The following is a 16,172-nucleotide window of genomic DNA, read 5'->3' as shown; positions in this document are numbered from 1 at the left end:
AAAGAAACCAAAATGTTTGTCTCCTCTCCCTTACATTTTTTTTATAATTTTGTAATAATAATTTATTGAGAAATCCCGGCCCTGTGTCCATACCAGTCAGCCTAAAATAGAATTCTACTTTATTAAGTCCCATTTAAAAATTGTTGCTATAGTATCTCTTGATATCTTGGATAGTGGAGTAGACATTGACACTGCGCGGTAAAGAGTCCCACAGGTAATACTGTGCGGTATAATTAAAAATGCTCTGACCTGTGAACAGATATTGAAGATGAAATCATTTATTACGAGAGCGTTCCTTTCTTGTTAAAGTGCTCCTTACCCACCAATTTTTTTTTCTCGCTTAAATAAATCTTTGCACCTGTTCAAAACGCATTGAGCCTTTTTGCAACCAAATTTTGACTTTTTATAGGCTCTAAAAGTTACGAAATCTAGCCATCATCTGTCCCATGACCGAGCTTGTAAAGGGCATGGGTCTATTCCTTACATGACGTCACAAACTGCTTTGCATGCATTTTCACAGAGATAAAATACAATGCAAACCAGTTTGTGACGTCAAGTAAGGAATGGACTCATGCCCCTTCGGCTAGCTCGGTCATGGGACAGATGTTGGCTAGATTTCGTAATTTTTAAAGCCTTTAAAAAGTCAAGATTTGGTTGAAAAAGGCGCCAAACAGCGCAATATGCAGTTTCAAACAGGTTCAATAATTTATTAAAGAGAAAAAAAATTGGGGAGTTAGGTACACTTTAAATTTCATAGTAAGGTGCTTTCCCACAAATAATAATTTTGGAACTAAAATGTCATTGGTGTCAGTGCTACATGCAGATGAGAGAGACTTTAGGCCGGGATGAATTGGCTTGACCATCAATGAGTGGGCCCACGAGCAACAGTGGTAGTAAAGATTCTTCCTGCCCCCCCCTCCCCCCCCCCCCCCCACAACAACTTCATCAAGGAGTATTCTAGAGATGATAAATCTTGGCAGTTTTTCCTCTGCGTGCCATAACTACGGTAGCAGCAATATTAAAAGACTTTTCATCAGGAGTTACAATCGTTTAAGAACACAACAGAAAACACGTTACTAGAAATAAGCTTACCGATTTCTACCACTGCCATAACCACGATGTGTTCACTGTGGTTGACCGGTGGTTCCGCAGTACTTTGTGCTTGTAGTTGTGCCTATGGCCGCTTCTGCTTCGGCCCAACAGCTTAACTTGATGAGTTTAGGTTACCCTGTTTAGTTTTTCCCGTAAGGATTACTGACGGACTACAAAATCGACATACAAGAATCACTGCAACTATCCAAAGAAATGGCAAAGAAGCTGATTACTCTGGAAAGCTAGTGCGTGCAAAATTGCGGGAAATTTTTGACAGGAGACAATCGGAAGAAAAAAGTACCTTGCATAATTGTCCGTTAAGGCACCAGGGGGCGGTACTTGTTTATGTGGCAAGAATTTTCTTTGCAAGCGCTGTTTTCTCAAACTAGGAGGGGACACTACCAAGATTTACAATTCAAATGCGATTTGGCCGATTTCAGTCAAATTTGGCCAATTGCCAGAAAAATTTTATAATCAACGCAAAGAACTAAGGGAATCTGATATTTCGATATACTTTATCCTTAAAGGCCACTTTGGATCCGTGTGTCACTCTGCATGTTCCGCAGTTTTAAGAATGAACTTTTGAACGCAGTTGAATTAAGGAAAAACCCCAACACGTTATTTTAGGCTTTGGTATCTTTACCTGAAGAAAAAAAATTCTAAAATATAACATTCTCATTGAGTTGGAACTCAAGTCCGCTGAGCACGACTATCTGGACCTTCCAGTTGCCACTGGGCGGAAAATTCGAGGATCAATTTTCTTACAAACTGATGCAATATCTGAATAGGCAGTTCTATAAACTTTAGTTCGATATAAGGTTTTGGGTATCTGTGATCTAAACGAGAGACGTTACATCCGTTAAACTGAAGGTACCCCTGAAGATGCCGGCACGATAACCTTAATATATTCCTACCAAACCATCAAAGCACACAAAGTATAAAGGGTAACTTAATTCTCACCTGAAATTCTGCAGGCCACTAGTTTAAAAGATATTTAGTGGTTCGCTTACTGCTATCTCAATCTAACACTTAAAAAGGAGTTTTCATTTATTCATTAATAGCTAGTCACTATTTTCAGGCAGTCCGAGCTCTATGAATCCATCGACTGATCATTGCTCTTCTATTATATTAACCTAAATGCACAATTCTTGGATGAATTGTGACTTTACATGGTTATTCTGGTTCACTTGTGGTCATTTTACTTACGTCGTTTAACCTGGCTTTTCTATTTGTTTGTTTGTTTTTATCCTTATTGTTTAGAACACGGTTTTTCTCAGGAACTAAGTTTAAAATATATTACTTCTAGATTTGATTCCTGGCTATATCAGATTAGGAGGCCCAAAAACAGAGGCTGCGTATCGTAGAGCAATGAAGAATGGTGCGACCTACGATAGACGTTTCAAGGTTTCAGTTGTAGGCCAAGACCGCGTTGGCAAAACGAGCCTTTGCAAAGCTTTGAGAGGTCTACTGTTTGATAGAAATGAACCCAGTACTAATGGAGTGGTACTGAGTGACCCAGTAGCGAATGCTGGGACAACGCCCTGGAATTCACTTCAACCTGACTTTGTCGATCACAAGATTACTGCAGAAGTAGCATCGGAGCTACGCAGCACACTTGATGGACAACCAACTCGGCAAAATGAGACCGAAGAATCAAGAAGGAAAACCTCCGAGAAGAACTCTCAAGTGGCTACGGAAAATGGTAGGTTTTATGATTAGTATGCAATATTGTTGTTGTTGTTGTTGTTGTTGTTGTTGGGTGTGTGTGTGTATTACTATGTTATGGTTTGGTAATGTAAGCGTTCGAAAGTTGAGTGCAGTGGCAACTGAATTTGTCTGCTGCTGTTTAAGCGCGACAGAAGAATGGTATTGTGAACGACGTGTGTTATCGGTTATTATATATGCGTTATTGACCAAGCGTGAGGTCAAGATGGCTGGATATTGGCCAAGTTCTTTTTTTGCGTTTTTATGGACCGAGACGAAGTCGAGGTCCATAAAAACGCAAAAAAAGAACGAGGCCAATATCCAGCCATCTTGACCGAACAAGCTTGGTCAATAAAGGATTTATTGTATGGCTTTACCATCAAGTTAAAACTACAACAACAAAACAAAACACGACATGAAACTGCTCTTCTCGGAAAGAAATCCTTCATTAGCCGGCCGGTGCAAGATTTATTTTCAGTGCATTTTTGGATTAGCATGTAATCGTGGAAAACAAGGAATCCTAAATTATCTTAGGGTTCTAACTTTATAATGGCTTAAAGGGAGTATACAATTATTGAGAACGAAAAATTAAGATTTTCGCATGAGCGGGAAGATGTGAATAGAATCCGGCAAACTCGCCATTTTCAGCCGATCGCGCGGTGGCGTAAATAATAAAAATTTTTTACACAGTTTTCGGCTTCCAATCATTAATTCTTGAATGAAACAATAGATTTTGAGATTATATGCAAACATAAGCCGAAAAAAAGAGCAGATAAATTAGAAAACTGGGCGAAACTTTGACAAGATTTTGTTGTTTACAACAAGCAAGACGCGGCTAAATTAAAAACGTGAGCTTCTTCGGCGAACTTAAAAAAATACTTTTCTGAACTGCTGTAAACACTAACCGCAACTTCCACTACGCAATGATTTAAATACAGTCATTGCAAACCTAGAGAACTTATCAATTTGGCACTCGACTTGAAACAATAGGTTTTTCAAAATCAATTCTATCTAAAATACTACACCCAGAGCAACTCACCGATTCAACTCACATTCATTGTAGCTGAAACAAAGTTTTCACTACACCAGGACGATTCCATTCTCTTTCCTTTCCTTTAGGTAAATGTTGAGAGTTTACCGAACTTTTTAGTGAGCGTTTTCCCCCAAAACAACGAGAAAATCGAAGAAAACCCGCATTGTTGTTTGGATTAAACTTTCGATGCCAAGCGGACGGGCAACGGGTAATCCCGAGCGGGCAAGATAGCTCCATCTTGCCCGCTCGGGTAGCCAATCACAGCGCAGGATTTGACTCATCTTGCCCGCTCACGGAGCCAGCCATATAATAAGTAAGGTTAATTTAGTTCTTTCAACGGGAATTGAAATTATGACCTTCCGATTACTAGTTCGGATGCACTACCACGGAACTACTAGAGGCTCGTGGGAGCTAAGGCCATTGAACAACAACAATAACTTTATTTATTCACGGTAAAAATCATCAGGCGATGAGGAAAATCATTAAAAATTAACTAACACTAATAACAAACCTATGGAGCTCTAGTTATAAAGAAGAAATCCTGATAATAACAAAAGGTACCTACTTTCCATGAATGCTGTGAATTAGGGTCTTGTGACAAACATCCTTTTTCATGTCGATAAATGAATGACGTATGCGAAGTTTGCGGCAAGATGAGAAAAATGCATTTTATCACAGTGACCAAAGTGCATTCACAAAAAATTACAGGTTTTGCCAAGAACACGGCCGTTGTTGATTCCTTCCGTTGTTAAACTAAATTTTTACCTCGGTCATGTAACACGGGATCGATGGCATCATAGATGTCAGACTGTTCCCAGTTGGAAACAATATCTTTGTTAACCGTTTGTCTCACGATTCAGGCACCATGAAGGTGATCGTTGCATTTCGGCCGCTTACTGCACGTTTCAACAGGCGATGTTATCAAATGCATTTCGATCCTAACCTCTCTGCCCGTGTTAATTGAAAGGAGTATTTTTATCCTCATTTTCTAATTACACACTGATCCCTCAGTTCTCTGCTTTGGTACTCACGGGCTACTGTGCTGTTTGATGGTAAATATCCATACTTCTGCTACCTCAATTCCATCTTTCCTAATGATGTTGTTTGTGTTACCTGTAAGTCTTATGAAAATGTCATCGTTAAAGACTCTCTGTCGAGAGGCATGCATTGCGGGCCCCGTCCGAAGTTTCGTGGACTGTACTGACCACGAAACCTCCGTTTATTGAATTGTTTGTCGTCTCGCCAGTTCAATCCCTCAAAACCCAAAGCGTCCATCCGGAATTTTCAGCAATTATTCCTTTGTATATGGAGTTTGATTATCAGTAATAACTACGAAAGAGATATTTTGCTGTACTTTGCACGCCTGTGACGTGTTTTGTCATTTGGAGCTGGGGGGAGAGGGGGACTGATTCAGCTGATTGTGCCTTCCCTCCTCCCCCATAACTTCGGAAGGATAAAAGCTATGATAGTGAGACTTTAAGGATAGATAGTACATCCAAAGATGTCTTCGCAAAGTGATGCCAAAAACCGGCTGTTTAAAAAACAGAATACAACAGCCAGAACACAAAATCCCAATAAAATCTCTGCAAAAAAGCTAAAATCAGACCATAAAATATTACTAAAATTGTCATAAATCAAGTGCATATAATGTCTTTAAAATGTAAACATTTTATTACAACACATCTCAGGATCTCTGCAACAGGTACCCTGCTGCTTTCCCCTCATAGTCATAAACCACACACACACACACACAAAAAAAAAACTTAGTAGGCACCGTCCTTAAGTCACTCTGTTCTATACAAGTTTACTCGTAATTTTCATGAGGAATTGGTGTAAATTGAATTGAATTTTAAATAAAATGCATATTCATAAATCCTTTAAATTAATACAAAAGAAATAATCTATAGCAAATTTTTAATGCCAGAAATGTATAATCTGTAATAAGCAAAACAAATGTATGATATATAAGCGTGTCCGAACTCTCTCAACATATCTAAAGCCCCATTCACACCAACAAAACATGTTTAATTAAACCAGGTTTAACAAAATGAAAACTGGTAACAGAAAGCTGAACCATTGGCTTTGACATAGGATTCAAGTAAACTTTAACGTATGCTTTCATTTGTGCTAAATCTGTAGTCGACAAAAATCCAAAAGCAGCTTTTATGAAGGAAACAATTTTAAATTTTGTTTAACTAAACAGCTTTCAAACGTGTTTAAGCCTTGGTGTGAATGGGGCATAAGACTCTTAAAGGAAGACATACAGTACATATATTGCCGTCAATTGGTAAATTAGAGATGCATAAGCGTATAAGGCATAAACACCTGTATTATTATTATTACTATTGCTTAAAAAATCTCAACCCTGTCAACATAACTATGACTCTCAACAGAAGCCATACTTTTTTTTCAAATGGTTAATTAGAGATGCATAAGCATATGAAGCATAAACGTTTGTAGTACTATACATCATTTAAAAACTCTGAACTCTCTCAACATAACTAAGAGTCTCAACAGAAGCCATATTTTTTCTTTCAAATGGTAAATTAGAGATGCATAAGCATATGAAACTTAAACATTTGTAGTATTATATATTGTGGTATAGACAACAAGTACACTCTGCTCTTTCTTCCAAACCATCTGTTATTGCTGCATATTAAATTTGCCACGGAATGGTTGAATGTATGGTTCAGATTAAAACTTACAACAAAGAAACTGTGAATTGTAAATTCCAGTGTACAGTGAAGTTCTGATTGGTGTTGGTACAAAACAGCTGCCTTAAAATCATATTTTGTAATAGCTGAACAAATATGAAATGTACGTTGTAGATCAAGCTTTAACTCAGCTGAATAAAAAAGGAATAAAATATAATACGTTATTTAACCATGCATAGAAGATTAAACAATTTTTTTAATTTTTTTTAATTTTTTTTTAAAATAAACTCTAGTAAGCAGCACACAGCAAAAGATCTTGTCAACTTCTTTATTTTCTCCTACCGGTTTCGTCTGATAACACAGACCTCGTCAGCGAGTTTGAACAAGATAGTGAGGGAACTTATTTTATTCTTAATCATTGCAGTACAAATCACGTTCCAACAAGGGTGTGAACAGCGAGAAAACACCCACAAAGCATTACGTGCAGGATATAACGGAAATCCTGCTTTACACTGAAAATGTGAAATGTTTAATTTTGGGGCTCATGGATTTAATGTTAAATCTGTGAGCCCCAAAAAGTTATGGGTGGTTACAGAATAGAAGACAATCAGCACTTTTGATTTTACAAAGACAGTGCTCCAATGAGAATTATGTATTATTCAGCAATGACAGGCAAACTCGGAAAAAGAAAACAACATCCTGCATACTGCTAGGATTGGAATGTCAATGAGTGACATATGTGCAATGAAAGGAAATGTGATGTAATACTTTTAAGCCATGTGAACAAATGAGAATGATGTATTATTCAGTTATGACACAGGCAAACTAGGAAAAAGAAATTCTGAGTGCTCCTACCAGGAGTCGAACCTAAGACCTTCCAATTACTAGTTCGGATGCTCTACCACTGAGCTACAGGAGACTCATGGGAGCTAAGGCCGTTAAACTAGGTTCATGGGACAAACATCCTGCATACTGCTAGGATTGGAATGTCAATGAGTGGCATAAATTATGTGCAATAATTCCAAATGATTCCAAAACAAAACATTAATGACTAAGCACTGTATGTGAATGCATACATGTAAATAATTCTCCATGTTAAATATGATAAGTCTATTGGCATCCATGTTTAAACACACCTTAGTTTAGACTCTGAAGAATTTTGTAGTTTAATATTTAAAGTAACTTGCCACAGTTTTCAAGTGTAAATCTTAATAAATATTCCTCTAAAATGAAACGCTTGGCTTCATTGTATTGTTATTTTGAAGTATATGGGTGCATTCCTTTGGGATAATCCAGATCAGGATCAGGGCAAAGGAATAGATCCTGATCTGGATCATCCCGAATTAATGCAGCCTTAGTCTGTTGCTGCCAATAACCTTTTTGGTACTCACTGTTTATTATGGAACAGACAGCAAGTAGCGTAGCCAATCAAATTATAGAACTCTTGACTAGTAGATTCATACTGATAATAAATAGCCAGGCCCAAGGGCGAAAAAAAGAAAAATTATGTGCAAGGTCATGGCTGCATTGCTTGTACAGGTTGAATGCTGGGAAGGCACATCTTATTGCCATTCCTAATGCTCTAGGGGGCAGGGAGGGATTGACCTTCTTCAATTCTGACATAATAAGCTTCACTTCCGTTTTACACCTGGACTCTTCACGAAGGTTGGCCCTTATCCTAACATACAAAAAATATGGATTTGTTATGTTAGAAGAAATAAAAAAAAATTGTGGGAGACAATTAGGAGTATCAATCAGCAGACTTACAGTCTTACATGTACACCCTGCGGGTGTGCGACACATGTAGGCTGAATTTTTTCGTGTTCAACTGGAATGTCAGGAATGCAATAACTAGTGTCTGGCCACACGTGACTAGATTCACTCAATACATAGAGTCAGTTTCGTTATCAAAAATCGCAACAGTTTAGCTGCAATTTGACCCATTTTGCCCCCAAAACCAGACCCGCTTTGCTCATTACACAACAAGTCAGTTTATAGCCTTCGTTTAGATCTATACCAGAACTAACACGGTTCAGTTATGACACTGCCCAACTGTTTGCCTCGACTCGCTTTGGCTTAATCAAGATATAAGTAAGTAGCGATATGACGATCATACTGTCATTAGATGTGTTCCTGCTGTTACCAGCTGTTTAATACTCAAGTTATATTTTGTCTCGAAGTTAACACAAAATTGCTATTGCAACGATTTCTCGCCGACACTTCCTAACCAATGGTTACTCCTAGAGGATTTACTCACCAGTTAACGGCTCCTGCCATTAAAATAGACAACAAGTTTCTCTGAGCCCTGTCCATGTCCGCCATATTGAATAGTACCGATGACCAACAATGGGCAGGCCAACGAGCAGAGCGTATGAGACCCGGGTGTACAGCGAGCTGATCGACAAAGTTGGCGGACAACAAATGATTTCGTAAATGAAACGACAATTTACAGAGATTTCATAATGCCCTGCTTATGACAATTTACAGAGATTTTATGCGCCAGTTTACAGAGAATTTGAATTTAAATGTCAGTGCTACTTTTTACAGACATTTTAGACGTTAAAGAAAATCATTGTAAAAGTAAGATTTACAAGCATTCTTCGAAGATTTCATTAAGTCTGTAAATTTCCCATTTTTACTTCAGTTAAATTTTACAGACCTTTCATAGATATTCTAGAAAGAGGACATTGAGAAAACTGTATGAAATGTCCGCAATTAAAAAGATTTTACAAACATTTTGCAGTCGATAAGTAAGAGTAGGCAGAATTTAATTCTTGTAAAAGGGTGTAAATTCTACATTTACAAACATTTCATCAAGTCTGTAAATGGTCCAGATTTTCCAGTGTCAAAGGAATTCTGGTAAACAATCATGAAATAAAAGTAACACAATATGCTGATGATACCACTGTTTTCGTCCGTGATCGAGATTCTGTCGTCCAACTGTTAGACCTCCTTCAAAATTTTAGCCTCCTTTCTGGATTGGAAATAAACACCACTAAAACTGAAGCAATGTGGCTTGGGCAATGGAAAAATAACGAAGACACGCCCTTTGGTTTTAAATGGCCAAAGGAGCCAATACTCTTTCTCGGGATCTTTTTCTCGCACAATTGTACACTTGCGGAAGAGCTAAATTTTGGTGCTAAAGTACGAGAATTGGAACAAACTTTAAACACCTGGAAAAGAAGAAAACTAACGCTCTATGGAAAAATTAACATAGTTAAAACACTAGGCCTGTCAAAACTGATATATAACGCTTCTGTTTTAAATGTCCCCAAGCAATACGTAGAACAAATAAATAAGATTACTTTGAATTTCATCTGGGACGGCAAGCCCGCGAAAATTAAAAGAAGCACAATCATAGGAGAAAGAAGGAAAGGCGGGTTAAAAATGTGCGACTTCGCAATCATGGAGAAAGCTTTGAAAATTGCGTGGATTAAAAGAATCCAAAACGAGTTACCCTCTTCTTGGAAAATTATTCCTGATGTTATGGTCCAACAACACGGTAACCTCTTTTTCTTAACCAGATGCAATTACGATCCTAATATGCTCTCGCTGGAAAACCTTTCTCCGTTCTACCGTTCAATTCTGTTGTATTGGCATGACTTCAAAAAGTCGAAAAAAAATGAGGTAGGCTTTTAAAATGAAATTCTTTGGAACAATCGCAATATTTTAATTGATAAGAAACCAGTTTTCTACAAAAGATGGTTTTCGCACAACATCGTCTACGTATGTGATTTATTTAACAGACACGGAAATCTCTGCAGCTACTCTGAGTTCAAGACTTTGTATAACCTACAGGTGCCCTTCACAACATTTTATGGTTTGTTAGATGCCATTCCATCTTTGTGGAAAAAAACAGTAACTCCGCAGAATCATACCAACGCTGAAGAAAACTCCGTGACAAACTTGTCCACTAGCTCTATCCATGTACTCGTCAATCTTAATAGATACATTTGAACCACCAACCTCCCAGAATAAAATTTTGAGACATGGCTTTACCGAAAAAACACTTGACAAAGTATACCAGTTACCGTTTAAAATTACAAAAGAGGTCAAACTAGTGATGTTTCAGTATAAAATTATACATAACATACTACCCACCCAATTTAGCTTACACCGCGATGGAATAGCCGAAAGTGACATCTGTCCACTGTGCAAAAATGAGAGACAAACCTAATACCACTTGTTCGTCCTTTGCACGAAGTGCACTCCTTCTGGAATACATTTCAAGACTGGTGGCTACAAAAGACCAATGTTAAGCTTTCTTTAAATCAAAGTAATATACTTTACGGCTTTTTCGAAAAATCTTCATATTGTCAGGCATTAAACTACTCAATACTCATAGCAAAATACCACATCTTCTGTACAAGCAAAGGCGGGGGTGTACTGAGTTTCCAGAGCTTCCTTTTACCACTTTCCGATAAAATTCAGACTCTACTACAGATTGCTGTCGCTAATAAGTGTTTGTCAAATTTTAGACTTAGATGGGGAGTTCTTCTTCCTTAAAAATTGCTTTATATATATATATGTTAAATATATGCATGTTAAGCATGTTCTTGTTGTGCGCGCTTATTTTACTTTGTAAGTTGGGCATGCACGAGTAGCTTATCTTAAGCGTGTTTTTGTTAGATAAGCTACTCGTGCATGCCCAACTTGCAAAGTAAAATAAGCGCGCACAACAAGAACATGCTTAAAGGCGATGAAACAACCACAACCAGAACATGTAATTGTAGGGTCAAGGCAAAATGCCCTTTAGCCGTAGAATGCTTGACAAAAAACGTCATCTATCAGGCTGTCGTAACAACCCCCCATGGGAAGGAATCTTACGTGGGTCTTACCGCGACTGAATTTAAGACTCGCTACCGAAACCACCTGTCGTCCTTCAAAGACCCGAAGAAAAAGAACGCAACGGAGCTGAGTAAGCATATCTGGCGCCTAAAAGAAAACAACATAGAATTTACCATCACGTGGGAAATAGTGGCACGGGCCAAGCCGTACTCAAACTCTAACAAAAAATGCAATCTTTGCACCACTGAGAAGTACTTCATCCTGTGCGAGCCGCATCGCAGTTCCCTAAACAAAAGAAACGAGTTAACAAGCACATGCCGGCACGCCAACGCATACCTGTTAAAACACGCATAAAACCCTCGCTATAAAAGACCAGATCTTGGCCAACTCGAACCTGAAGAGAGAAGGCAACGCTTTTTCGAAACAGGCCTGTCGTGCCTCAGTTTTTCCTGAACATGGACTGATTACTTAACTACAAAGCTCCTTACTGTTGAGCACTTTACGAATCTAAGGAAAAGCAACTTTATATATATTATATATATATATATATATATATATATATTTTTTTTTTTTTTCTTTTAATTTAGTAAGAATCTTTAGCAGTTGCTTTCTAGCTTGATCATTTTGTACGGAATCACTGTAAAATTTGTGAAAATTGTATTTGATGTAAAGTAATGTTTTGTTAGTAAAAATAAGAAAAAGTGTTCACTAAAAGACATAGCGTTATTCCTGTAACTAGTGTGAACATTGTAAGCACTTTCAGTTTTGCAAGTATTGTAAGTATTGCTAACAATGTAGATATAGTCATTGTGGTTAGTACCCTGTGTATTGTAAGTAATGTTAATAGTGCTCAGTTTTGTAAATCTCATGTCATGTATGCAAATAAAAATTGTTAAAAAAAAAAATAAATAAATAAAGGAACATTAATATCAGCTAAAAGAATAAAAGTTACGGGAAAGAAAGTGATTTTTCTTCATTTTCTTCTGAAAAAACTGTCTGTTAAAAATTATTTGCCATAGTAACATCAAAGTCAACCAACACTAACCGACCACATTGACTTTTTCCAGTTAAATTTTTGAAAGGGCGTTTGCTCAAACATTAAAAAAGTTGTCTAGGTTCATCAATCAAGACTTTCCTGAGAAAATGTGTTCAAGGCCCGGCGGAGGAACAAGGCTACTCGGATACGTAAAACCTCTTTGATAACGAGTTTAAAGAATTGTTGGTAGCTCAAACTCGGGAACAACTTATTTTCGTTTCCTTGGCTTGTCGTAGTTTGAACATTCTGGTACTGTAGTGATACAGCAATATCAGGCGAAAGTTAGACATATCTGGTAGAATAAGTTTTATATTATGAATAGAAAGCCGACAACCTAAGTTTCTACCACACAGAATTGAAGGCCGAACTGTTGCACACGGTCAGTTTCGCGAAGTACCGCATTTGCATTTGCTATATACGTGTACAGCTACTTCCAGCCTTTGCTTGATATTACAAACGGACTTGCTAGGGCAATGAGACTAATTTGGTTCAGCTTCTACCACGTCGTAGCTCGGCTTCGATCACGTCGGTAAACAACAGCTTCACATGATACTCGGCGCTCATGGTTTCAAATCCTTTAGACATCAAAAACATGGACTAACCACACGCCCATAATTGTTTCCTCTTAGGGGCTAATCTTCTTGCAATCTTTCTACAGGAATATTCGATTCTAATATACTGTTCAGGATCGTGTCACATAGAAACCGCAATCAACGATCGATCCCAATACTATAACAAACACGCGCAAGGCATGCATTGGATAGAGAATCTTTAACCCTTCAAGACATGTTGCTGGCTATAAATTCGGCCTTTTTGTTCAAGCGGATAGTGTCCGGTGTCATTGACATGACTTGCTCTATTCTTTTGCACATCACAAAATGCAGGTTCTAGCACCATCCTGCCCTTAATTAGCACTTCTTTAAGTGTATTTTAGGACATAACCCCAACTGAGAAGCTTCTGCGTGTTGATGCGTGTAGTACTGCCCCTTGAAATTATATGTACGTAAATTATGATCATCCGGGTGAGTGTTGTCTTGAGAAGGACTGTTTGAGGTGGCATTGACTGACGTTTCAACAACCTGGGTGGAAGTCATCTTACATGTAAGAGCCACATGAATTGTAGAACGTCAGTAGATGGTATAAATGTTGTAATTCTGTTTCTTGGCACCTAGTCCGAACTTAATTTCTGCAAACTCCATCCTGCTAAAGGATCACCATGTTCATTAAGGAGGTGGATTCTCTCTGACTGCCGCATTCATTTGTTAACGTCACTGAGGTGCAATTGAATGGGACTTATGGGTTTCGTTATTCCCACTAGCTGATCAGCAGTTTACCGGGTTATACCAGAGATACCTGCATGGCACAGAAGGTGATGCTCAGTGAATCTGTTAGCATGGCCGCTCGGTCCCTCTCCCTCCCTTGTTCAGTTCCATCCAGACTAAGCCTTTTTTTATTGCATGAGCTGTGGGAAACATGGAGTTTTAGCAGTGTTGTGTCGGGCAAAAAGTTGCCTGTTATCGACTCTTGCATAAACTTATCATCTAACCGTCTCATATGTTCTCCTATGTATTTTATTTAACTTCTCCTTGTCCTGTTTCCATACGATTCTTCTCTCCGATGGCCCTCCGATTCAACAGCTGCTGTTCGCTGTTTACTGTCGCCAGTTCTAGTTCCGAGTCATTTCAAGTTCTACGCTTCCCTCTAAATTGGTCCATGGAGATTAAACGCGTGGTAAGAAATCCTTTACAATTTATCGTTATGAGCTCGTAAGATGAGAGTATACGGCTGACTTCCATATTTGGAAGTTAGTCATGCAACGGATTATTCACCAATACCAACCGGTGCCTAGGCAGTGTTTTCCACCTTACGACGTCATAACGAAATTTAATTACAATTACGATTTTCTCTCCAGCACTGCGGTTGAATGAAATGATGGTATCTTAGCAACACTCGAAACGATTTTCTACCCAGCACTTTTGTGGTCTTCTTGGGGAATTTCAGAGGGGAGCGCTGAACTCTGAACTGAGGTTAAATTTTTAAAATGGCGGCAGTAAACAGCTGTTGAATCGGAAGATAAGAATTGGACGGAAGCAGAGATTACATGTAGAAGGGGAAGGGAAATTAAGCACACAGGACAACAGATCAGACGATAAAAGGATGATTTTATTCAAGTGCTGATAACGGTCAGCTGTTTTCCTGCGACACCATTTCACAGTTCCTACGAGGTATTACCCTACAAAAAAACATTTACATTCATGCTGTAAATGATTTGAAACTAGGAGTCATGCCATAAGTATGTAAATTATGATCATCCGGTTGAGTGTAGTCCTGCATGAGAAGAACTCTTTGTGGTGACATTGACTGACGTTTCTACAACCTGAGGAGAAATAATCATCAGAGTCCAGCAAAGTATAGAACGTCAGTAAATGGTATAAATGTCTATTGACCTGATTGGTCAACGAATTCAATGTGTTATTGGTCGTTCGTCAGTTAAGCTGGCTGCTAATGGCTTTTAAGGGGCTTAATCCTCCTTCTTTTGTTATTCTGTCGGTCTAATGTTAGTAAAATTAGTTGGTTTGTTTATGGTTTGCCTGTTTTGCTGATCTTATCAATAACCGGCGCTTCAGACTTTCCATTGATGTATAGCTGTTTCGCTGTAACTTTGTCATCCTAGCTGCTGTTTAATCAGCTTAGATTCTGCAAAATTGAGTATCTTCACTTTCACGGGTCGGCCAGAGCTTTTTCCTATCTCTCGCCTGTCAGTGATGATCTATTGATCTGGCCTGTGGTGTAAGACTGTTTTCTGAGAGGAAGACGTCTTCTCCTAGCACCGCTTGGACATGACTCGAATGAGGGCCGCTCAAGTCAAAAAGACTCCCGTTCTAAGCCCCACTGCTAAAAACGTCGATGTTTCGAGCCTATGATGAAACACTCGCACTCGTTGGCCGCTGGGTCTTAGTAACTTGTCCAGTGTTAAACACTGGACAAGTTACTAATAACCACCAAAAACTTAATTTTCAGCCTTCTCTTTTTTTAGTGACATCGTTTTACTCTACCCCGTCTAAGAGACGGCCATAAACCTCTTTGCTAACTTTATAGAGGTGGTCAGTGGAAATCGCAAAGAAGTGAAGAAGATATTTTTTTCAAAGTAGTTCAGGCTAGTGATTTTAAATAGCGTGATTTTATTTTAGTGTTATTTTATTTTAGTATAATTAATTCTGTTAAAACAGAATACTATTTTCCCAACTCCAAACAAAGAGTAGGCCCCTCAAACCGCCAAGACATCGTTTCCTTCTCCTTCCCACAGATTAATGTCCCCAAGGAATCATAAGAGTAGCAATAGCACTTGGCCCCTCTTTAAGCAAAGTATTGGCGACTGATTTTCTTTGTAGCACTACCACACTGCAAGTCTAGTGAAAGGAAGTTTTTGCATAAACCGTATTTGTTGTGAATATAGTCGAGCCTGTATGTTGAGGGGTCACCCTCATGGAATGGCTAAGTGACCGCTTAATACAGGTTGCACAAATATATGTCAAACACGCCATTTTAATTCGCATTTAATAACGTAGTGTGCAATGCACAAAAGCAGTCACAAAGTCACTTACTCGGTTCAGCAAGAAACTGCAACGATAAAGTCGCATAAAAAAAAAACAGGAGGACATAGTATAAAAATAGAATAATAAAACGTATATTGACGCCAAGATCCCACAGTCAGTATTGCATGTCGCTAGAAATTCAATTATTACTATTAGCTATTCTAGCTATTTGCTACGATATTTTAGTGGTTTCCTTATAAAATTTACCGTTTAAAACCGACGAAGACAATAGAAACAGCTCATTGAGACTTCGTAAAGGGTGACTGCGA

General features: G+C 38.4%; 2 protein-coding genes across 6 annotated transcripts in view; both read left to right on the top strand.

The window, feature by feature from the left end:
• Positions 1 to 16,172, top strand: part of LOC146456824 (uncharacterized) — a 71,098-nt gene that overhangs the window by 8,508 nt on the left and 46,418 nt on the right. For all 5 annotated transcript variants that reach the window (XM_085092847.1, XM_085092848.1, XM_085092849.1 and 2 more), the window contains one exon: positions 2,399 to 2,794. In XM_085092847.1, the coding sequence (XP_084948973.1) occupies positions 2,399 to 2,794 (396 nt within the window). The remainder of the gene's footprint in view (positions 1 to 2,398; positions 2,795 to 16,172) is intronic.
• Positions 1 to 16,172, top strand: part of LOC146456825 (uncharacterized) — a 136,955-nt gene that overhangs the window by 77,056 nt on the left and 43,727 nt on the right. The gene's annotated exons all lie outside the window — the stretch shown is intronic.

The sequence above is a fragment of the Pavona decussata genome, unplaced genomic scaffold (genome assembly GCF_977016875.1).
Source record: "Pavona decussata unplaced genomic scaffold, jaPavDecu1.1 SCAFFOLD_254, whole genome shotgun sequence".
Classification (NCBI taxonomy): Eukaryota; Metazoa; Cnidaria; class Anthozoa; order Scleractinia; family Agariciidae; genus Pavona; species Pavona decussata.
Note: the sequence above shows the minus strand (reverse complement) of the source record. Positions and strands in the feature narration are given on the sequence as shown.